The 24451-nt window shown below is 45.5% G+C and overlaps 2 protein-coding genes across 2 annotated transcripts in view; both read right to left on the reverse strand.

Moving 5' to 3' along the window:
• The window catches only part of DMWD (DM1 locus, WD repeat containing), a 5378-nt gene extending 3570 nt beyond the window's left edge, over nt 1-1808 (reverse strand). Inside the window, exons 1-2 of the mRNA XM_069089061.1 lie at nt 1329-1808; nt 213-395 (exon numbers count right to left, since the gene is read on the reverse strand). Coding sequence (XP_068945162.1) covers nt 213-395; nt 1329-1793 — 648 coding nt within the window. The 5' untranslated portion in view covers nt 1794-1808. The remainder of the gene's footprint in view (nt 1-212; nt 396-1328) is intronic.
• A 697-nt stretch (nt 1809-2505) lies between these two features.
• RSPH6A (radial spoke head 6 homolog A) overlaps nt 2506-24451 on the reverse strand; it is a 50882-nt gene continuing 28936 nt past the window's right edge. The window contains exons 6-7 of the mRNA XM_069089059.1: nt 4163-4280; nt 2506-2986 (exon numbers count right to left, since the gene is read on the reverse strand). Coding sequence (XP_068945160.1) covers nt 2749-2986; nt 4163-4280 — 356 coding nt within the window. The 3' untranslated portion in view covers nt 2506-2748. The remainder of the gene's footprint in view (nt 2987-4162; nt 4281-24451) is intronic.

The raw sequence follows: 24451 nt of genomic DNA on the forward strand, positions 1-24451 counted from the left end.
GCCCTGACATTCCCTGTTCTAAGGCCCTCCCAGCCCTGACATTCCCTATTCTAAGGCCCCTCCCAGCCCTGACATTTCCTGTTCTAAGGCCCTCCCAGCCCTGACATTCCCAATTCCCAGGCCCCTCCCAGGTCTGACAGCACATTAGATCATGCCCTGTCTCTCGAGCCCCTCCCCATTATCCCCCAGGGCCCTGGGCCTCAGGAAGTCACCTCCTCATTGAAGAGCTTGCTGGAGTCCTTTTTGATCAGGTCCAGGCATTGGACCTGGCCGGCTGAGAAGCCCACCAGCAGGGCGATGGTCTCGGTGGCCGCGGTGTACTGGTTGAAGTCATGGCAAGTAGGCTGGGTGCCCTTGTAGATCCGCTTGTCGATGGGTTTGTTGAGATCTATGGACTTTTGTTGGAGGGAGGGAGAACAGGGAGGGTGAGTGGAGGCCAAGGCAGAAGCAGGCAGGGTGAGGGAGGGTTGTGCACCCCAGCCTCCCTGAGCCCTGAGGCCCCTTCAAAGTTCTTCTCCCTGACCTGCCTGGTGACTACTACAGCCCCTGCCTCCCCATGGATTCTGAAGTCCCTTCTCAGAGGGCATGTAGCCTCTCTGCAGTGAGCTCCAGGAGGGACAGGAGTATTTCATCTCTAGCCCTCCATCCCCAGGCAGAGTGCAGGGCCTGATGGGCTCTCAGTGAATGCTTGGGGGATCCATTGAGAAAAGGAAAGGGGGTCTGCTGTAATCAGCTGCTGAGCCTGGGGCGTCACTGACTCTCGGTGGCCCTCTCCTCTCCACAGGCCTCCACCCCAGGGCTCTGCCAGTTGCCTGGCCGGCCCTCCTGCTCCAGCGCAGCTGCTAAAGGGCTCCCACAGGGGAGGCGGCAGGCCCACTCCATGCCTGGTACCAGACCCCTGCCCATCCTGCCTGCCCAGGGCACACCGCCCCCCAGGCGGGCACAGCGGCAGCCTGAGCTTTTGGGCACCGGGACTCAGCCCGCAGGCCCTGGGCTCCTGCCTCGTCTGTAAAATGGGGATAATCACAGCGGCCGGGCCGCTAGAGTAGTGAACAGAGCGTTGGCCCTGGAGTCAGGAGGACCTGAGTTCAAATTCGAACTCAGACTCTTAACACATAACTAGCCGTGTGACCCTGGGCAAGTCACTTAATCCCAACTGCCCCGCCTTCCCCCCTCCAAAAAGGATAAAAAGGCCCCGGAGGGCCGCCCGAAGGCCAGATGCGCTCAGTGCCCTGCAGCCCCGCTAACCTCTGCCCCCCGCCCGACCCCGCTCCAGGCGCTCTGCTACCCTCCCCCCCGTCCATCCTCGCCCCTCCCCCGCCGCTCACCCGGTGGCTGCCCCGACGCCCGGAGCCTCCCGGGTAGAAGTAGAGCTCCCGGCCCAGATTAAAGCAGACGCGGTCGCCCGCGGCCGGGGGCGGCCCGGTGGGCTCCCCGGAGGTAGCGGCGGCGGGGTCGGGCTCGCCCAGGCGCACGAGGCTCAGGCGCACGGCGGGCAGCGCGGGGCCCGGCCCGGGTGGGGAAGGGGCCCCGGCCCCGGCCCCGGCGGCGGCGGCGGCGGAGCCCGGGGCGGCGGGGGCCGGACCGGGGGCCGGGCCCGGGGCCGCGGTCGGGGCCGCGCAGGAGGCGGCGGAGGCCGGGCCGGGGGCCGGGGCCGGACCCGCCCGCCGGGCTGCGCCCTCGGCGCCGGGCAGCAGTTTGTAGAAGCCCTCGCGCGTCCGGAACTGCGACTTGATCTCGGCGCAGTCGCCCAGGGCCCCCGAGCCCGCACCGCCCTCCGCGCCCGCCGCCATCTTGGGCCTGGCGCCCCTCCGCCCCTCCGCGAGCCCCCGCCCCCGCGCCCCCGGCCCACCGCCCCCGACGCCGCTTCCGCCCCAGGCCCCGCCTCCCAGGAAGGGGCGGGGCGTAGCCTGGGCAACGGCCTCCCGGTTGGGGGAGAGGCGCCGCTCTACGTGGATTGATTGAAGTAGATTGGTCAAAGGGCGGGGCGGGGCAAGGAGGTGCATGAAGGCGTGGTCCCGGCAAGGATATTTCGATTGGGGGAAGAGTCAGGGGCGTGGCGGCGAGTGAAGGGGTGGGAGAAGAGCAGCTGTTGTCTTGGTAACCTGTTGCCCATTAGGGGAAGAAGGGGCTCCAAGGGGTTTGAAGCAGAGAAAAGGAAAAAGGCGTTGCCAGGGCAACAGTCGGCGGCTTAGGCTAGCCCTAGGCGATGGGAGGTGTCGTCACCAAAGCAACGGCCGCGCGTTTCGGGGGCTTGAAGTCTTTTTGGATCCAGGGAGGGGCGTGGCGACGGTGGAATGGTTGCCAAAGTAACCGAACTGTGATTGGACCCGACCAAGGGGACGGGACCTCCGAGAGATGAGAGAGCAGGAGATGGGCGTGTCCTTAGCAACCGCGCAGCTTCCCTAGCGATGGGGAGGCGGGGCTCTTCCCCAACCTTCCAAGGGGATGATGCTTGGGGCACCCAGGGTTCCTAGGAAAAGCTTTGTAGACGAGGGGGATGAAGGCCTTATGGAAAGGACGACCAGGAAAGGCTAGGGGCGAGGGAAGGCCACGGACCTGGAAGACCCCAGAGACCCCGATCCCCCGGGGCCTGGGTTGGGGCTGTGAGGAGCCAGGCAGGATGCCTGAGCAGACCAGCTCGGTGGGGGCAATGGTATTTCGAAAAGAAAACATCCCACTCTTCTCCAACGTAGAAAATAAATAATTCCCTAAATAATAACTATTCACAAGGTAAGAAGTCCCCCCCTAGACATCAGCATCTTCGTCCTCCTCATCCTCTTCATCCTCCTCCTCTTCCTCTGCCGCTGCCAAGGCCTGCTCCTGGGCAGCCTTCAAGGCCTGCTCCTCTTCTACCGTGGGGTCGGCCATCTCCATGGTCTCGGGTCCAATGACGTACTCCATCTGCACTGGTGGGGGCAGGATGGGGTTGAAGTTCTCCTGGCTGTATTTATGACCCCAGCCAATGTAGATGTTCTCAAATTTCCTGGAAGGGAGTGAAGGAAGACCCTTTCCATGGCTCTGCGATTCTTTGGACCTTGCACACTCTCTAGTCTAAGCCTCCCATTCCATCCAGGAAGAAAGCATGGCATAACGGAGAGAAAGAGCCAAGGGGACCCTGTTCAGTAACCAGCTGTGTAACCCGGGGCAAGTCTCAACCCCAATTGCCCTCAAAAAAAAAAGTAATAATAAAGATAGCTAGTACTTATACAGGCTTTAAGTTTTGCAAAGAACTTTGCAAATAAGATCTCATTTGACGCAGAACCCCCAGGAGGTTGGTGCTGTTGTTCCCATTTTAAAGAAGAGGAAACTGAGGCAGTCAGCAATTCAGTGACTTGCCCAGGGTCACACAGCCAGGAGATATCTGATGCTCCATCCACTGGCCCACCAGCTGCCTCATAGATCTATGATCCCATGAAATTGGGGCACAGAGAGAAGGTAACCCAGCAGTGGTCAGCAGCAGGGCAAAGGTGTGAAGCTGACTCCAAAGCAGGCTTCTGTCCTGCTGTAGCTCACTGGCTGCTCTGAGCCCAGGCTCACACTGTTCTCCAGTCTGGAAGACCTCCAGCTCTTCAAAGATCTAGCCTGAGTCAGGCCTCCTTTGTGAAACTTTCCTCTGACTCACCTGTATAGTGGTCTAGTGTTCATTGTTCTAAGGTCCTCCCAGCCCTGACATTCCCTGTTCTGAGGCCCCTCCCAGCCCTGACATTCCCTGTTCTGAGGCCCCTCCCAGCTCTGACCTTCCCTGTTCTAAGACTCCTCCCAGCCCTGACATTCCAACTCTAATAGTCTATGTTTCTCTTCATATTGCTCCAAGATCCTCCCTAACTTCCAGTGTCCTCCAACCAGCCCAGGCCCTGCTCTCCCTCAAAAACCAGTGGCTTATCAGGTTGAGCCCATTCCTTATTCATAGGGGGAAACTGTGTGTCTCAGAGAGGGGAGGAGGCTAGTCAAAGACCCCAGAGCAGGGGCCTCAAGGGAAGACACATATACTCCTGTAGGTCCTCAAGTGTGGCCCTTTGACTGAATCTACTTCAGGTTCCCACTCCTGCCCCAGAAGATGCCTCCCATCCCCACCCTGCCCTCTGTCTTCCTGGAGAAGTCTCTGTAGGGCAGCTCCCCCACAGGGGACTGGTCCAGCCTCTGCTTCTGTACCCCTTACCTGCCAGTGGCATAAGCGTAGGCCCCTGGCCACAGGTTGGATCTCATCACCGCCACCGAGTACTGAGGGCAGAGGGTGCAGGAGAGGCGGGCTGTCCAGGGGGCCAACTGCAAGATTTCTGACAAGAGATGGAGATGAAGAGGGGATCAGGCTGGAACAAGGGCTGGGCTGGGAAGGAACACCTCCTCCCTCCCAACCCTCCTCAGCCCAACTGACTCAGGGGTCCTGAAGAAGATGAGGAAGCCTCCTTCCCAAAACCTTCCCTGGTCACTTGTCCTTTGGGATGCTGGGCTCCCCTCCCTCTACACACCGTCCCTTCTGGATCTCACTCATTCCCTTAGCCCCAACTCTCTACCTCCATCCTCCAGCTTCTGCCCAGAGCCTCAGTTCGGTCTCTTCAAGTGCTCAGCGAACATCTGGAAGTACAGCTGGCATTTCCAACTCCCCAGTACCTAGGGCTACATTCATCATCTGTCCCCCCCCCCCAAATAAACCTGCTGTTCCAAGGCTCCAAGGACCACCCGAGCTTAGAACCTGGCAGTTAGCTTTGCTCCAGTCTGCCATGAAGAGGTGGTCCTTCCCCTAACCAAAGCGAAGCCCTCAACATGTGTCCTCAAGCCTACCCCCTGCCCATCACCTCCAGCATCTTGTCCTGATCATTCCCTTCTCTCCCCCATCTTTCATCTCTTCCTCTCTCCTGGCTCTTTCCCTGCTGCTACAAGCATGTCCATCCTCTTCAAAGGCTTCCTGGGTCTTAAGAGTAAGAAGACCACACATTCACCCACCCCTTCTACACCCACTTCTTAACTTTTTTTCCAGACAAGTCAGGCTTTGATCTCACCACTAAAGAGAAATGTTTCCTCCCAGTCAATTCCCTCTACTAATTATCTTTTAACTGCTAAACCTTATAACCTTTCTCCCTTCCCATCTTTCTTGACCCTGCCAATCATTTCAATTCCACCAACATTTACCAAGTACCTGCTTTGTACATGGCACTCCTGGGAAAGACGAAAAAAACCAAAACCTCTTCTTTTTTTTTTTTTTTAAGCAATCGGGGTTAAGTAACTTGCTCAAGATTACACAGCCAGTTATTTCAGGGTGTGATGCTGAGTATCTGAGCCCAGATTTGATCCCCAAGTCATCCTGACACTGGAGCTGGTGCTCTTACTCGCTGAGCCACCTGGCCGCCCCTAAGCAATTGGGGGTAAGTAACTTGCTCAAGGTTACATGGCCAGGTGTTTCTGGGTGAGTGCTAAGTGTCTGAACCCGGATTTGATCCCAGGTCTTCTCAACACTGGAGCCGGTGCTCTTACTCACTGTGTTACCTGACTGCCCCAAAACCTCTGCTTTCTAGGGACAGTGGCTGTTGACTTTCCATGGGGGGAAAGGGGATGATCACATGTGAATCCAGGCACTGCACTAAGTGCTTTTTACAAATGTTGTCTCATGTAATCACAACCACCGTGGGAGGTCACTGCTATTATTATTGCCACTTTACAGTTGCAGAAACAGAGGCAAGGGTGAAATGACTTGTCCAGGGTCACATAGCTAGGCTGTGTCTGTGGCTGAATTGGAACTCAGGTCTTCCTCATTTCAGGCCCAGTGCTCTACCCCCTGTTCCTCCCTAGCTAGGAGAATCAGTATCAGACTATAGAGTAAGATCTCCCCTTCTTTCTTCTCCCAATTCTTCCTGAGTAAACTGAGACTCTACAGTGTATTCTCTTCTGCAAAGTACCTGTCTGATTTCTGTTGAAGCATTTTGGATTCCTTTTGCCAGTGAGATAAACCTGATCAGTCCAACTACTATGTGCCTGTATCTTGTCTTATTTGTGAACGGAGCAGGGAACAGAGTTCAGGTATTGATTCACAAAAATACAGGAAGGACCAGGGTTTGAGTGCCGGTCCCCCACTGTGACCATCTTTCCCCTGGCTGAGAGAGATTCTAGTGGTTTTTCATGAATGTACTTCCCCAAAGGCAAAGCTAAATCAAATCTGAGGCTTTTCCTTCCCTTGCTCTGGACTGAAAAACAAGACAGAACACCATTTTTGCTGTCTGAGGCAAGGCAGGCACTCTCTGGACGAATGACCCCACTCACTCCTCCTTCCTTCCTCCACTCTAGAGAAAGGGTTGGAGTTGATGAGAGGGAAGAGGAGATAGCAACTGCCCAATGAGAAAGAAAAGGTTTGGCCGGTCAGCCGGCAATGACCACTTTCCTTTCCTGAATCGTCCTTCAGTTCCCACCTCTGAGCCTATACCCAGTCAAGCCAGGTGGCAGCACTGACTGATCTACTTAAGAGCTGGCTCTTCTAGAAGAAGGGGTGTGATTAGTGCAGTGAATGATCCCTCATTAGACTTGCAGTTGGGCGACCCTGATTCAAATCTAGCCTCTGATATTTACAGAGGCTGTGTGACTCCCCTTGGTTACAGTTTCCCCATCTGTAAGATAAGGGAGCTGGACCAGACAACCCCCGAGGTCTCAATCTCTGATCCTACGAGACCAGCCGAAACTAGGGCTTGGCAGCACTCTCAGGAAAAGGCAGGAGCTGCAGGAGCCTGGCCCGTCATCTCCTGCTGAGCCCATTCTGGGAGCAGCTACTGTAGCCCTGTTTCAGCCACTTTGTGTCAACCCAAAGCAGGTGCTCCCTACAGAGCTGGCCTTAAAGTCAGGAACACCTGGTTTCAAATCCTGTCTCCAGCATGTACTGATTGTGTTGCCCTGAGCAAGTCATTTTACCTCTAAGTAATCTAGGCAACTGTCTGAGACTAGGCACCAGCCTACATTAGTAGAGGAAGTTCCCTGTAAAAATGAAGTCACAGATCCAGAGCCCATCCCTGACCCTAATGTTTATGTATTGGAAAGGGGAGAGGGTTGGTCCCTGCTCCCCACTACTCACCCCAGGCACCTTAGGAGATGAAATCACAGGAAAGGACAGAAAAGGGGGTGGGTGATGAGGTGTCAATTGTTAACACCATATCCACATTCTCCATACCCACACCCACACATTATCCCCTTAGGAAGTGTGAAGCAGTCTTCCTGATGTACATGCAGCTTGCCATAGGCTGACCAAGGACAAGCCACCCCCCTAAAGAAGATAAAGAGCAAAGTTGTCAGCCTGGAGAGAGAGTTGAGGCATGAAACAGCTTTGTGGTGCCTGGTCCCTTTACCTCAACAAGGCAGGAGAGGTGGTAAGGGGGAAGGGAGGGAGACAGAGAGAAGAGGGGAAGGGAGGAGAGGGGAGGGGAAGGGAGAGGAAGGGGAAGGGGAAGAAAGAGGAGAGGGAGAGAAAAAGAAAGAGAATATGTCAAGAGAGAAAGAGAGAGAATCAGGGGAGATGGCTCCAAGGAGTCTGAACCTGGCAGCAGAAAAGAGAGCTAGCCATGGATTCAAGAGACAAGGAGCCCTGGCCAAGTTGATGAGAGCAGCAGGCCTCCAGAGCCCACCTGAATGGCCTGGTCAGTAGGAAGGCTGCACTCAGCAGGACGCAGTGTGAGGAGACCACAAGAAGGACATTGGGTCCCTGCACTAGCAGTGTGCTCTAAGCTGGTTCCCTCCCTTCCTCCTCCTGCTCTGTGTCATGGGAGAGTGGGCTTCAGGCTTGGAGAGGGGCAGGGACGTTGTGTATCTACCTTTTTAAAAAAAATTGTGCCCTTTTACTAGAGGCCTTTGCTTTGAGATAATTGTGTCTGCTGCCTGTTAAAGGTAAGCACACCAGGGATGGCTAGGTGGCACAGTGAATAGAGCATGGGCCCTGGAGTCAGGAAGACCTGAGTTCAAATCCAGCCTCAGACACTTAACACTTACTTACTAGCCATGTGACCTTGGGCAAGTCACTTAACCCCAATTGCCCAGCCTTCCCCCCTCCAAAAAGCAAAAAAAAAAAAAAAAGGTAAGCATACCAATGGGAGCCCATGCATCATTGGAGTGCAGACCCACACAGTACCAATTTCTTGTATGTTTTACAGCTTTTCATTAGTGGAAGATAATTCCATTCCCATCTGTAACATGAGGATAATAACAGCATCTATCTCCCAGGGTTGTTTTGAAGATCCAATGAGCTAACATAGAAAAAGTGCTTAGAAAATCTCAAAGTGCTATAAAGTTTCAGCTATTCTTATTTTATTCTTATTGTTATATTCTTTCCAGGTACTATTAGAATTATTGCTTTGCTGGGTACAATTTTAACAAGAATTTGAATGTGATAGAAAAATTAGAATATGCCATTATGTTCAGAATGGAAACACACTGAGGGCTTTCAATTTTAGAACTAAACCATGAATTTCAAATTAGGGACACTGGGGAGGCAGAGACAGGGTGGAGAAAAGGCAGGGAGTAGCCTAAGCTCTCCCAAATTCCCCTCCAAACACTTTCAATAATGCCTCAAAACGGGTTCTGGAGTTTCAGAGTGAAACAATTTTGGAGTCCAAGAGAAACTAGAAGGTTAGCTGGAAAGATCTGTTGTACTGGGGTAAGAGCAGGACTCCTCAACCAACCAAAAGCAGGCATCAGGGGGGCAGCAGCTGCTTCCAGAGTTCTCAACCCACAGATGGTAAAGGGGTCAGACAACTAGTCAGAAGGAGATGATAAGGGTCCCTTTGCTGGTACTGGGTGCAGGACTCTATTACATTGCTCATAATTGGGTCTGGACCACAGGCTTGGATCACAGGGTGAGGAGAAGACTAACAGTAGAACTTCTGGCCACAGGGGAACAGGGACCCTGGTCACAGTTCCAGGGTGGAAAAGTGTGCTTGCGGTCACTCAGATGAGAGCAGAGACCAGAAGAGCAGTGACCACTCTCCTTAGATCATAAACTTACAGACCCCCAGAACTATCTCTGAAAACAGCTGCACAAAAAACCCTGAAGTTTGGAATGGTGCCCCCTCCACCCCAGAAGTAGAGTCCAACTTTAACATAACAAGCAAACAACAATAAAAAAGAACTTGACCATAGAAAGTTACTATGGTAACAGAGAAGATCAAAACATAAACTCAGAAGAAGATAATAAAAAAAAAAACTGCTACATGTCTAAGGCCCAAAAAGAATTCCTGGAAGAAGTCAAAAAGGAATTTTAAAAATCAAATAAGAGAGGTAGAAGAAAAATTGGGAAAAGAAATGAGAGCAATATAAGAAAATAATGAAAAAAAAAGAGTCAATAGTTTAGTAAAGGAGGCACAAAAAATACCGAAGAAAATAATACCTTAAACAACAGAATGGGTCAGATGGTAAAAGAGGAACAAAAAAGGGAAGAATTACTTTAAAAAAACTGGCCAAAAGGAAAAGGAGACACAAAAGCTCACTGAAGAAACTAATTCCTTAAAAATTAGATTTGGGAATGTGGAAGCTAATGACTCCATGCGTTATTGAGAATCTATCAAACAAAATCAAAAGAATGAAAAAATAGAATAAAATGTGAAATAGCTCATTGGAAAACAACTGATCTGGAAAATAGATCCAAAAGACTTTGGGCAAGTCACATAACCCCAATTGCCCTTCAAAAAAAAAAGCAAAAAAAAATAATAATAAAGAAAAAATTTTTTTAAAAAGAAATATTGGACTACCTGAAACCTATGATCAAAATAAAAGCCTAGACATCATCTTTTAAGAAATTATAAAAGAGGGGTGGCCAGGTGGCTCAGTGAGTAAGAGCACTGGCCCCAGAGTTGGGATGACCTGGGATTAAATCCAGGCTCTGATACTTAGCACCCAGAAATAACTGGCTGTGTAACCTTGAGCAAATTACTTAACCCCGTTTGCTTAAAAAAAAAAAAGAAATTATAAAAGAAAACTGTCCTGATATTCTAGAATCAGAGGGCAAAATAGAAATGGAAGGAATTCACCAATCATCTCCTGAAAGAGATCCCAAAATGAAAAGTCTCAGAAATATTATAGTCAATTTTCAGAACTACCAGGTCAAGGAAAAATACTGCAAGCAGTCAGAAAGAAACAATTCAAATACTATAGAGCAGGATGTCTTGGTAATGGGATTTGAAGATCTTCCAAGCCCCTTGAACTTGCTGACATAGCAGGAAGGGGTGCGGCAGGAAGAAGCCAGACCAAGTAGCAGCCAGGCTGGGGGCAGTGTGGTGCCTAGAAGCAGCGGTGGTGGCAGAACTTCTGCTAAGGACTCCTGTTGAGGACTGCCAGGGACCGGAACTGTGGGGGGCCGGAGCTGCTGGGAGCAAGCCGAGTGGACCCTCACAGTTACTGTGAGGAGAGGAGGACCTTTGCCTGAGGTAGCCTGTTCTGTTTTGAAGGCTTGAGAATGTGGGTGTTTACCCACAGGATGGGAGAATTTGCCTTATTCCTCTCTAGCCCGAGAATGGGCCAAAAGCACAGGACCCTGTGAAAACTGGGAACCAAGGTTACAAGTGGGAGAAGCCAGAGATTTGGAAAGATGTTTGCAAGAAATCTCCATAGAATCAGGCAAAGAGCAGGCAGGAGTGTGCAGGAGAGGCTGAGTGCTGCTAACAAGTTATCGTCTTATGCATAAAAGTAGGGATAAGCTGCTGGAGGAAAGAGCTCAGATGGCTAGGCAGTCGGCTGGTTTGCCTGAGGATTCTTCTGTGCCACAGCATTCAGAAGAGCAACCTGGAGGGTCTCAAAAGGGGCAGTAGAGAGCACAAATGTCATCTACCCCTGAGCTACAACCCAAAGAGAGGTCTTTTCTTCATCTTGACCTAAGGCAAGTTCTCAGCAATCTCTGTTCCCGGGAAGACAAAGCTTAAAAAGGCCACAAGACACATTGCCAGTGTCCTCATCAATTCACTCTCTGACTACAGAACAGTCCTAGGAACCCTGAAAACGTCAGCAAGACCCTCTTCCAAGATTTCTGTAAACATACAACAAGAAAATTCTCCTTCAGGGCTTCTGAACCAAAAACAAGGTTCCAGGACCTCTGCAACAACAGCACTGTCCTTCACTAGCAGACGAATCTGGCAAAACAACATCAAAACAGACAGACAAAATACCAGCATCACAGCCATGTCTCCTTAGTCCTTGGCAGCTCTGGGTGGCAGCTCTCAAAAGTCCTGGGCAGCTTGAACTGGCCTTCAGCAATCCTCTCTCTCTCTCTGCCTCCATGATGCTGCTTCCAAAAGTTCTTCTGCCTCTCTCTCTCTGTTTGTGCCTCTCTAAATCCAAGGCACCAGCTCCTCCTAGTTCAGCCCTCTCTTTCTATGTCAACAAGTCCATTCCACAAGTGGGATTCACAAGCTCTGGGTTTTAACACTCAACCTGAAAACCAAGCCAATACAGGGAGATCTTTAAATTCCATTACTACCGTGTTTCCCTGATAATGAGACACTGTCTTATTAAATTTTTTGGACAGAAAAACACCAGAGGGCTTATTTTCAGGGGAGGGCTTATTTTAATGAACATTGACAGCAATTTTAATAAACAGGTAAATGTGAACAAAAAAATGTACCTTTATTCAATAAGCAAATCACTGGGGAAGAACAGGATGACGTGCTCACTGCTGCAGCTCTGACTGGATGCAGCTCGGAGCGTGGCGTGCGTTTCACCGGGGTGGGGGGGGGACGGTGCATACAGAGGGTACTGTAATGTAGCGTGTCGTGCAGGGGATCACCTTCACTACAGTAGCAATCTCAATAGGGCTTATTTTCGGGGGAGGGCTTATTTTAGAGGAATCTTACACAGTAAGGGGAGGGCTTATTTTCAGGATAGGTCTTATTATCGGGGAAACATGGTATTACACTGACTCTGGGCCATGAAGTGATATTAAGACCTGGAATCCCGATTATGGCCTGGGTAATGAGTACCCCAGCTTCTCACAGAATTGGACATGCCCAAGAGACTAGCATAATCAAATGGAAGTGGTATATTCAAAATAGAGTGAAAACAAGCAGAAGTAGAGTCTCTGCTCTACATGAAACTGTAGCAAACACAGAAAATAAGGGGAATGATACACCCCCTGAGCCAAAGCAACAGTTGGTACAATCCTCTGTAAAATGGAACGAGGAGTTTGATGGATTAACTGAAGAACAAAAGAGACATGCATGGTTTACTGATGGGACAGCGAAACATTTGGGCCAAAAAAGACACTGGAAAGCAGTGGCCTATAACCCATGTACTAGAAGGACTTTGGAAAGTACTGGGATAGGTGCAAGTAGCCAATATGCTGAACTTATGGCAGTACATCAAGCCATCAAAATAAAACAAGGAGGACAGTGTCACATATTCACTGATTCATGGGGGTAGCTAATGGGCTAGCTACATGGATGCCCATGTGGAAAAATGAAAATTGGGAAATTCATGGCAAACAAGTCTGGGGCAAAGAATTATGGGAAGATATATAGGACATGTCTTTGGTCACTGACTTGTCAGTTTTTCATGTAGATGCTCACGTGGCCCTCACCACTCCAGAACGTGAGTACAATGCTTATGCTGATCAACTGGCAAAGATTGCTACTGAACATAATGCTTCTGCATTAGAAGACTCCTCATCTCACCTACTTTGACAACAACTGATGATCCAGTATTAGCAAAATGGGTCCACCAAACAGCCAGGAATTTGGGGGGTCCAGGCCACACACTAGTGGGCACAAGATAGAGGTATTAGTATCTCCCATTCACTGTTAAAACAGATAGCAGAAGAACGCCATATATGTCAATTGGAAAAGGAGCGAACTGTTCCTTGGGTAGTAACTGGAGAAATGGAAAGAGGAAAGGTCCCAGCCCAAATCTGGCAGATTATATTGGTCTGCTACCACAAGATAAAGGATGCAGATTTATATGTACTTGTGTTGACACCTATTCAGGTGTACTAGTGGCTTGTCCTTATAAGAATGCAACCCAGAAAAACACCTGTAAAACTCTAGATCTCCTAAGTCTATATTATGGAACCCCAATGCAGATTCAAAATGACAATGGGTCACATTTCAAAGGTAATGAAATGAAAAGGTATTATACACTGAACAATATAGAATGGACACATCATATTCCATATTATCCACAAGCATCTGGGTTAATTGAAAGAATGAATGGATTATTGAATGAACAGTTAAGGAAGTTAACTTCCAATAATTCCTATCAACATTGGAAGGATAATTTGTTCATAGCTTTACCTAATTTGAATAATAGACCATTGGAAGGAAGTACACCTCTAGCCAGAATGATGACCCCAAATCTGCAAATTAGGAAACAAAACAGATAAGATCCCAAATATTGAGTATTGGACTTTGAGGCCAGATGTCCCAGCACCGTATCCGGGAACACTTGGTTTGGTGGAGTATGAGTTACATTGTTTAGAGGACTTTTGGTTGGACAGAAAATAAATAAGAAAAATCTCCACTGAAATATGCTTAAGAATCCCTAAAAAATCACTTTGGATAGATTTTACCCAAATCAGGATTAGCAGCTCAAGTAATACATGTATTGGCTGGAGTAATAGATTCTAATTATCAAAGAGAAATTGTTGTGACTTTCTATAATTTAGGTGAAGGGCCCACACAGATTTGTAAAAATAATAGGATAGTTCAAGTGATTATCGTTCCTTGTAAAACAGTACCACTTGTAAAAACTGACCCTCCTTCCAAAATAACTATCAGAGGAACTGAAGGATTTGTTTCTACTGATAGAATAAAAATTGGGAGCTAAAGTATGGGTAAAATGGAAGCCAGATAACGTTCCAAAGGCTTCAGAGATTATAGCATATAGGAAGGATAACGTTGTAACTATTGTTTGTTCAGGAGAATATGACTACAAAATTGTACCCTTAACTCATACATTCTATTGTGAGTAAGGCTATGATAGTGGGCTCATGGACTTGAGTAGCATGGCTGATCTTATGTCTACCTTGTTTCTGATTATTGTCTCTTTGTTTCTTCTTGGCTTTTTGTCTGTTCACCTTATTTGCTAGATTTGTTTCCGTAGGCTTGGTACCCTCCACCTGTAGATGACTGATAGCTTAAGCTGGATGTCGACAACACCCTGTCTGCAGCTGTGCCGTGTCACCCCTGGACCTGGCATCAAGCACATTCCAAATGCTGGCTAAAGAACTGACCTCTCAAATGGGACCCCTTGGGACAGAGACATCTCTACGTCCAATTTCATCAGCAAGTAGCTATGGAAGAAAAGACCTTTGCCCCTTACCCCAAGATTTTGGGACCCCATTTGTTTGGGGGGAATGATGGGGACCTTGTGCTCAAACCCCACCCTAAAATATTGTTTTCTTTGTTTATTGTGTGCTATTCTTGTTATAAAATTCTGTTGACACCAGTTACTCCTAAAAATCCTATTAACCTATGTAATGAAATGTATTGTTAATGTATTTTTGCCAAGTAAAGGACATGAAAGATCTTGGGGCTGAATGACTTCGTAATGGGATTTGAAGATCTTTCATGCCCCTTGAACTTGCTGACATAACAGGAAGTAGTGGGGCAGGAAGAAGCTAGAGCCTAGTAGAAGCCAGGCTGGAGTCAGTGCAGTGACTGGAAGCGGCAACAGTGGCAGCCAGAATTCATTTTTTTGAGCCAGCCAGAACTTCTGCTAAGGACTCCTGCTGAGGACTGCTGGGGATGGGAACTGTGGGGGGCCAGAGCTGCTGGGAGCAAGCTGAGTGGACCCTGAGCAGTTACTGTGAGGAGAGGAAGACCTTTCCCTGAGGTAGCCTGTTCTGTTTTGAAGGCTTGAGAATGTGGGTGTTTACTGCATTAACAACATGTGCCAACTCAGTGGCTACAGTGATGGCTTTGATTTTCTGGTTTGGGGACTTGGTTTTCTGGTATTTGAATAAATGTTTCAAAAAAAGCTATGTTCCCCCTGTGGAGAACCTGTTACATTTTGTGATTAATAAACATATCAGCATATTTATAGTTATTGTAGGCATTGTGAATACTGCATTGTTGATACATTGTGGAACGTAATGGTAATGTAATTTGAATTTGATTTTCTGGGAATGTTTTGCTTTGATTTGTTACTGAATAAATAGAGTATTCACTATACTGTATAATCAGAACCTTAAAAGCTGTTCACAGTAGCATTCTTCTGGAAAGCTGCTCCTGCATGGTGTTACACAGGATCACACAGGATTTAGCAGCTTCTACTGTAAAGAATTAGAAGGCTCAGAATGTGATATTCCAGAAAGCAAAGGAGCTAGAATTACAACCAAGAATCATCTACCCAGAAAACCTGAGTATAATCCCCCAGAGGAAAAATGAACATTTAATGAAATAGAGAACTTTCAAGCATTCCTGCTGAAAAGACCATAGTTGAAACCTAAGACTCAAGAGAAGCATTAAAAAGATAAGAGAAATTATAAGGTATTCAATAAGATTAAGCTGTTTATATCCTTACACAGTAAGATGATACTTCTAACTCCTAAGAACTTTCTCATTATTAGGGCAGTCTAAAAGGAGGGCTCAGGTGTAAGTTGAAAATTATGAGATGAGATCTAAAAAAATACAATGAAGGAATGAGAAAGAGGAATTCACAAAGAGAAGGGGAAAGGATAGGTAGAATTTCACAGAAAGAAAGCCTGAAAGAGCTTTTAGAGCAGAACAGAGGTTCCCAAACTTATTTGGCCTACCACCCCTTTAAAAAAAAATTACTCAATGCCCCTAGGAAAATCTACTTTCTTTAACCCTTTAACAATTAAAAAAAATTTGAGTTATTTCATGTTATACACACACACACACACACACACACACACACACACACACATTAGAATGACATATTTTACATTTAATAATTTATTATTATAAATTTGTGGGGTTATTCCCTGCATTAAATTTTGATGATGAATTATCATATCATGTATAACAGTATAGTACAGTATTATATTGTAGGCAAGTCATCACACACACATATTCCTGCAATGCATGCTGGACTCCCAACAATGTGCTATGCTGACCTGCTTGTTAGGACCTGTCAGCTGACTTGACCACTGATAGGTGATAAATGGCATTTTGTATATTTATTTGGAAAAATAATGTAATCACTTGACTTTAACTCTGTTACACAACAGATGAAACATGTATGAATGGTTTTTCAAATTTTTCTTTTCTTTTCTTCTTTCCTTATGTTCCTTCCCCATTTTTATTCAAAGTGCTCCAACTGTACCTGAGGCTACTGCTGCCCACCCTGGATCATTCCAGAGCTCCCCAAGGGATATTATCACCCACTTTGGGAACAGCTGTGTGGAGGGAAAGATTTTTTTTGGGGGGGGGTGGACATCTGCTTGAACCTTATTCTCATTGGAATGGACTCAAAGAGGGGATAAGAAACACATTCAGTTGTATTTACCTTATAGGAAAGTAGGAGGGGAAGGGTATAAGAGAAGGTGGGGCTGATAGAAGGGAGGGAAGATTGGGGTTGGTAATTGAAGCAAAACATTTTTGAGGATAGACAAAGTGAAAGAAGAGACAGAGCAGGATAAACAGGAGGGAAATGGGATGGAGGAAACAACACAGTAATCACAACTGTGAAAGAAATTTTACAGGAAGTATCTCTAATAGAAGCCTCATTTCTCAAATATATTGAGGACTGAGTCAAATTTATAAAAATAAGGGTAATTCCCTAACTGATAAATGGTCAAAGGATATGAAAAGTCAATTTTCAGACAAAGTAATCAAAGCTACCTATAGCCATATTAAAAATGTTCTCAATCACTATTGATTAGAGAAATGCAAATTAAAACAACTCTAAGGTACCACCTCACATCTATCAGATTGGCTAATAAGACAAAAAAAGGAAGAAAATGATAAATGTTGGGGGAGTTGTGGGAAAATTGGGACACTAATACACTGTTAGTGGAGTTGTAAATTGGATGGACCATTCTGGAGAACAATTTAGAACTATGCCCAAAGGGCTATAAAACTGTGATCCAGCTGTATAGCACTGCTACCATGTTTCCCCGATAATAAGACACTATCTTATTAATTTTTTTGGAAAGAAAAACACCAGAGGGCTTATTTTCAGGGGAGGGCTTATGTTGTCCTGCCTCAGCTCTCCTCCGCAGCACTGCTCTCAATGGCGCCAGCAAGCAAATCACTGGGGAAGAACAGGATGACGCGCTTACTGCTGCAGCTCTTATTGGATGCAGCTTGGAGCGCGGCGTGCGTTTCACCGGGGCGGGGGGGGGACGGTGCATACAGAGGGTACCATAATGTAGCGTGTAGCGCAGGGGATCACCTTCACTACAGTAGCAATCTCAATAGGGCTTATTTTTGGGGGAGGGCTTATTTTAGAGGAATCTTACACAGTAAGGGGAGGGCTTATTTTCGGGATAGGTCTTATTATCGGGGAAACACGGTAGTCTGTATCCCAAAGATATCAAAGTAAACAGAAAAGGACCTATTTGTACACAAAATATTTGTAACAGCTCTTTTATGATGATAAAAAATTGGAAATTTGGGGGATGCCCTTCAATTGGGGAATGGCTAAACAAATTGTGGTATATCAATGTGATGGAATATTACTGTGCTAAAAGAAATGGTGAGCAGGATGACAGAGCCAGATATATATAGAGAGAAACAGAGAGATTTCTTATTGGTTTTCCTTCCCTTTTAGACCAAAGAAAAAGAGAAAGTGAGATGGAGAGTCTCTAAGGGGTCATTTGGATTCTTAATCACTGCTGCAGCTCTGGTGCCTGAGACATCATCAAATGGTGATGGAAACTACTTGGCGCTTCTGTAGCCACTGGAGTACCAGGCTGGGAGCTGCAGGTACCAAAGAAGGACAAAACTGCCTTGATTCTTTTTTTTTGGGGGGGGGGCAAGGCAGTTTGTGTTAAGTGACTTGCCCAAGGTCACAAAGCTAGCAAGTGTGTCAAGTGTCTGAGGCGGGATTTGAATTTAGGTCCTCCTGGCACCAGAGTCAGTGCTCTATTCACTGCACCACCCAGCTGCCCCCTTGCGTTGACTCTTGATGGGCTAAGTGAGCAGGTTAGGACCTTCACCTCCTTGCCTTTCCCCTATTTCTCCCCTTAACAGAGCTGAACCTAGGCAGATTTCTGAGTCATACAACCGTTCCCTATGGCCAGTGATGGGGGTTGGAGTCTTGTACTTCATACCTGTTCCTTTGATGCCCTGCGAGGCAGGGTTAAGGTTGACCTCACCAGCAGGGGAGGCTGAACCAAGAGGCTTGGGGAGAGGAGGAGACAAAGTACTTTGTGAGGGGAACTCAAGAGTTTTCTTTTAATTTTGCTAAGTTGAAGGAATCAAAAGGCTATTAAAAGTTGATTGAATCAATAAATCAATGTAAAAACATCTATTAAGTGCTTACTGTGTGTAAAGCACCCTAGGGTACAAAGGGGAAAGTGGATACAGAGTCTGTTCTCAAAGTACTTATGTTCTAATTGGGGAAAATGAAACATTGAGGTTTCTGAGGCAGGTCAAATAGAAAGATACTGTGGTCTTTAGGTACAGCAGCAAAGCAGATTGATCTTTTTATGTTATATAAATATAAAGGGTAAAGTTTATGTTAGGAGATCTAGACATGAGGAGCTCATTTTAATTAACCATAAGGCTTACAAGTCATAGGGCATTAACCTATGTCATAGTTTAAAAAAAAATCCTAAGCCAAATTTAGCTATATGGTGGTAGTGTTGTTTTGCTTAGGGTGGTAGGTGGGCTGTCATTCTCATTGGCCCCCATTTTTGCACATAAGGCCATTTACCTCAACTCTGTTTCCCTCAGGGAATGGTTTTTCTTTCAAACAGACCATGGGAAGAAGTTACCTAGGTACACTTCTCAAAACCACTCAAGAAAACCTCCCCACAACCAAAACTGCTTACTTCTTTTGCTCAGAAAGATCCAAGTCTAAGTTCTCCTGGCTTTGGGAAATTGTAAATTGAATCAATCATTTTCTCATAATTCTGAGCTGCCACCCTGGAAACCTGCCCAGGCAAATACAATTGCATTTGTAATTTTTTTTTTCTCTCTGGATTTCTCCTCTAATAGCTTTCTCTGATGCATTTGAATAATGAATCAAATAAATCAGCAATGCAATGGTTAACCACAATTATCTGAAAATCAGTTCCAAAGACAAAGTGAACAGGAAGTTAAAGTAAACTTTGAAGAAAAGAAATGAGTTTCAGGAACAATCTCCTGAGAAGAGAGTTAGTGAGCAGGGAAGGAGGGAAATCCTTATTCAGCCTTTGTTAACTACCTACTAAGTGCTAGGCTTTGTGCTAAGTGCTGGAAACACAAAAAAATATAAAACATAGTCTCTGTCCTCAAGGAGGCCCATGATCTAATGGCAGAGACCGAACACAAACAAATATATACAAAGCAAGCTACATAAAAGATAATTAACAGAGGGAAGGCTAGAATTAAGAGGGGTTGGAGAAGACTTTCTGGAGAAGGTGGGATCTTGGTTGGGACTTACAGGAAGCAAGGGAAGCCAGTAGGCAGAGACAAGGAGGAAAAGAATTCCAGGCATGGGGGACAGTCAGTGAAAATGCCCAGAATGGAGGGATGGAGTGTCTAGTTCAAGGAATAAGAGGGAGGGCCCATGTCACTTGATTGGAGAGTATATGGAGGGGTGTGAAGTGTAAGACTAGAAAGGGAAGGGGTGAGGGGCTGGATTATGGAAGATTTGGAACTCCAAACCAAGAATTTTGCATTTGATCCTGAAAGCAATAGAAAGTCATTGGAGTTTATTGAGCATGGTTAGACTATAGCTTTAGGAAAATCACTTTCAGGGGTGAATGGCGGAGTTATTGGAAACACTCTCTCAGGGAGATCAACAAAGCAGAATCCACCCAGACACGCCTCTTGGCCCCAGAGTCCTGTCCCTCCAACCTCCTCATTGTAGGTCTGGGCAGATTCATTGTTCCCCGGTCCAATCTCCACTTCCGGGGACATCTCCTGCTCCCTCTCAATCCAGTCTTCTGGCCCCCTGGTCTCCCTTAGCATAGACAGGCTACCTTCTCAGTCAAAGGCTGGTGCTATGCAGGTGATTTCTCTGGACTAGGAGGGTTTCAAACTCAGCACCACCTCCAGGAAGCATGTTTTGCTGATTTACCCAAACTTCTCAGTTTATCTAACGGATGCATTCACTGCCTATTAGAACTTCCAATTTTTAGGGGTGGCCAGGTGGCTCAGCGAGTAAGAGCACCAGCTCCAGTGTTGGGATGACCTGGAGATCAAATCCCGGGCTCAGACACTCAGCACCACACCCAGAAATAACTGGCCATGTAACCTTGGGCAAGTTACTTAACCCTGATTGCTTAAAAAAAAAAAAAAAACTTCCAATTTTTTTGGGGGGGAAAACCTTCCCATTTTTGAAAATAATTATAATTGGTATGAAGGTCAAATGAGATAATATTTGCAAAAAGTGCTTAGCACAGTGCCTTGCACACAGTAGGCTCTCTAAAATAATTATTTCCTTTATATTTTGGAACTGATGGCAAGTTCCCAGGTAGTCTTGTTTATCATTTCTGTTTCAAGAGTTTTTGAGTGATAGGGGCAGCCAGGTAGCACAGTGAGTAAGAACACCGGCTCCAGTGTCAGGACGACCTGGGGATCGAATCCGGGCTCAGATACTCAGCACCACACCCAGAAATAATTGGCCGTGTAACCTTGAACAAGTTACTTAACCCCGATTGCTTATTAAAAAAAAAAGAGTTTTTGAGTGATTATTTATGTCTGGTTATTCACAAAAAAGGCAGCTAAGTATCCCAGTGGATAGAGAGCTAGGCCTGGAGTCATGAAGACCTAAGCTCAAATCCCACCTTAGACATTTACTAGTTGTATGACCCCGGGTAGGTCACTTAACCCTGTTTACCTCAGTTTCATCATCTGTAAAATGAGCAGACGAAGGGAATGACAAACCACTCCAACATCTCCGCCAAAAAAAAAAAAAAAAAACCAAATGGGGCCACAAAGTGTTGGACACAATTGAACAACAACAGCTTGTCACACTTGTCAATGATTACTATGTGTTTCTCCAAATATTTTAAAATTCTTTTTGATAATTTTACAACATCTTGTTTTATCTCTTTCCAGGGATTAAAAGATCTCTTCTGGCTTTTTAGTGCTTCACAGAACCTTTCTCTAATTTTGGCCTCTATTTTCAGTAATGCCAAAGCGAACAGCCAAACCTTAAGGAGCAGATAACAAGTCAAAGCAGTGAAACCAATATTCAGATATAATCACCCATTCCAGAGGGCTCCAGCATAGCAGCCACTCAGCCCCCTGCAAATGTAGAAACTGAGCAAGAGATCGGGACAATCAGCATATGAGGAGGCCAGAAATCCAGGTGGCAGGATCAATAAAGCCAAAAACAGAACTCTCTATAGTACACAATATGCACAAGACACCAAAGAAGCAAAAACGAATTTGGTATCTTTTCAAATATAGTTGATCCTGAGACAGAAAAATCCCAGGGGGAAAAAATTTAACATAAAAATCTTTAGCAGATTCCAAAGGGGAATGTCAAGGAGAGGGGATGGGAAAAGGAAAAGAAGAGTTAATACCTGGGATTGCTGCTGGAGCAAACAGAACTACAACAAAGCAGAAAAGGCTTGTTTCAAGAGGGTCAGGAAAACTCCCTTTTTTAAACCACTATCTTCTTGTTATTGAAGAAGGGAAGGTGAAAACAAAGAGAGGAAAAATTATAATAGGAGAGGATGGAAGCAAATGCACAATGAATATTTATCACCATGAAGGTGAATGGAACTAACTCACCTACAAAAGGGAAATGTATAGAAGAATGGACTAGAAAACAGAATCCAACAATATCTTATCCACAAGAAACCCAGCTGAAACAAAAAGGTTCATTTACAGTTAGAATGAGAAGGTGAAGGAAAATCTATTACACTTCAGCTAAACTCACAAGGGTGTAGGTAACAATTATGATCAATATACAAGAGAAAACAAATCAATGAATTGGGCATGCAACTAAAAAAACTTAAGCAACAAGAAACCAATACCCTACTCTCAACTAAGCCACAAAGTAGGTATTCTTGGGAATTTTTTTTTTAGACTGGATCCCATTCTCATGCCCTGAGTGGAAATGCAGCAATCACCCATGGGTCCAATTCCATGACTGATTAGTAAAGAACCTTTGACCTTTGATTTCCACCATGGGCCAGTTCACCCCCTCTTAGCCAAATACAGCAGAGAAAGGAAATTATAGACCAATATACCTAATGAATATCAATTTAAAATTTTTAAATAAAATATTAGCAAATAATCCACAATAACATTAAAAAGATTATTTACTATCATCAGGTTGAATTTCTATGAGGGACATTGAGTTGGTTTGACATAAAGACAACTATAAATGTCATAAACTATGTTAGAATATAATTAAAATCACACGATTATATCAGTAGATTTTTTTAAAGCAATTGGGGTTAAGTAACTTGCTCAAGGTTACATGGACAGTTATTTCTGGGTGTGGTGCTAAGTATCTGCACCCAGATTTGATCCCCAGGTCATCCGGACACTGGAGCCAATGCTCTTACTCGCTGAGCCACCTGGCCACCCCTATGCAATTGGGGTTAAGTAACTTGCTCAAGGTTACATGGTCAGGTGTTTCTGGATGGGTTCTAAGTGTCGGAGCCCAGATTCGATCCCCAGGTTATCCCAACACTGGAGCCGGTGCTCTTACTCGCTGTGCTACCTGGCCGCCCCAATATATCAGTAGATGTTGAAAAGATTTTTGACAAAATCCAATCCCTATTCTTATTAAAAACAAACAAACAAACAAAACACTAGAAAGCATCTTATCTACCTAAAACCAAAAGCAAGCTTATGTAATGGAAAAAAGTGAGAGGTATTTCAGGGGAAAAGAAAAGATGACCATTATTAACATGACTATTTAACATAGTCCTGGAAATACTAGCTAGAGAAGTAAGACAAAGAAAGAAATTGAGGAAATAAACACGGGCAAAGAAGAAACAAAATAATGATTTTTTTTGGTAGATGATTTACTTAGAAAACCCTAAAGAGACAACTAAAAAATGAAGGAATAAATTCAGCAAAGTTCTAGGATAGAAAATAAATCCATAAAACCCATCAAAACACAGCAGGAAAAGCTGGAAAGAGAAAATTCATTCAAAATAATGACAGAAGGTACAAAATATTTGGGAATCTATCTCCCAAGATATTCCTAGGAACTATATGAATCCAAGTGCAAAACACTCTTTGCAGATATTAAAAAAGCTAGGTGGCACAGTGGCTACAGTATTGAACTTAGAATCAGAAAGATCTGGTTTCAGATCCTGCAGCCTGTGATCATGGCAAGTCACTTAATATCTCTCAGCCTCAGTTTCCTCATCTGTAAAGTGAAGATAATAATACCATCTACACCACAGAGTTGTTGTGGGGATCAAAGCGGGTAACACTTTGCAAACCTTAAAGTGTTTTACATAAATACTAGCTGTTATTAATAGCAAATAATAGCATTTATATAGTGCATACTGTGTGCTGGGCACTATGCTAAGCACTTTAGAAATATTATCTCATTGTAACCTTAAAAGAATCCTGAGAGTTAAGTGCTATTATTATTCCATCTTACAGCTGAGGAAACTGAGGCAGACAGAACAACATGTCTACAATCACACAGCTAGGGGCAGCTAGGTGGTGCAGTGAATAGAGCACTGGCCCTGGAATCAGGAGGACCTGAATTCAAATGTGACCCCAGACACTTAATACAAAAACTAGCCATGTGACCTTGGACAAGTCACTTAACCCCAACTGTCCTCCAAAAAGCAAAAAACAAAAACAAAATTAAAATCATACAGGTAGTAAATGTCTGAGGCTGAGATCAGGTCTTTCTAACTTCAGGTCTAGCCCTCTATTCACTCCATCACTTGAGCTACCTCATAGTATCACCTAAATATAATTATTATTAAAGAGAGACTTACATAACTGGAGAAATATTAATTGCTCATGGATAGTTTGAGCTAATGTAATAAAAAGGTCAATACTACCAAAATTAATTCACTTATTCATGCCAATTAAATCATGCCAATTAAACTACTAAAGATTCTTTTATGGAGTTAGAAAAAATAATAAGGAAATTCATCTGGAGGAAAAGGTCAAGAATGATAAGGGTAATGATGAAAAACCATCATCCCACAGCCTCATTCTGACTATAGAAGCCATGGGCTCCCCAGTGTCCAAAGTAACGGAGAATACTCTCCAGTGTATGGAAAAGGACAGAGTATAAAACTCAATTCCAGATGCCAGCATCTGGATTACCTTCACTTCCTTTAAATACATGACTTCTGGTTCTAGAACATGTGCTTTTTTGAGGTACCCCTGCCTCCCTGTGACATCTTGCCCACTGTGAGCATGCACATCTCCAAAACTAGTGAAGG

Source organism: Petaurus breviceps, unplaced genomic scaffold (genome assembly GCF_028583685.1).
Source record: "Petaurus breviceps papuanus isolate PSGF00001 unplaced genomic scaffold, PetGlider_PUasm1.0 185, whole genome shotgun sequence".
Lineage (NCBI taxonomy): Eukaryota > Metazoa > Chordata > Mammalia > Diprotodontia > Petauridae > Petaurus > Petaurus breviceps.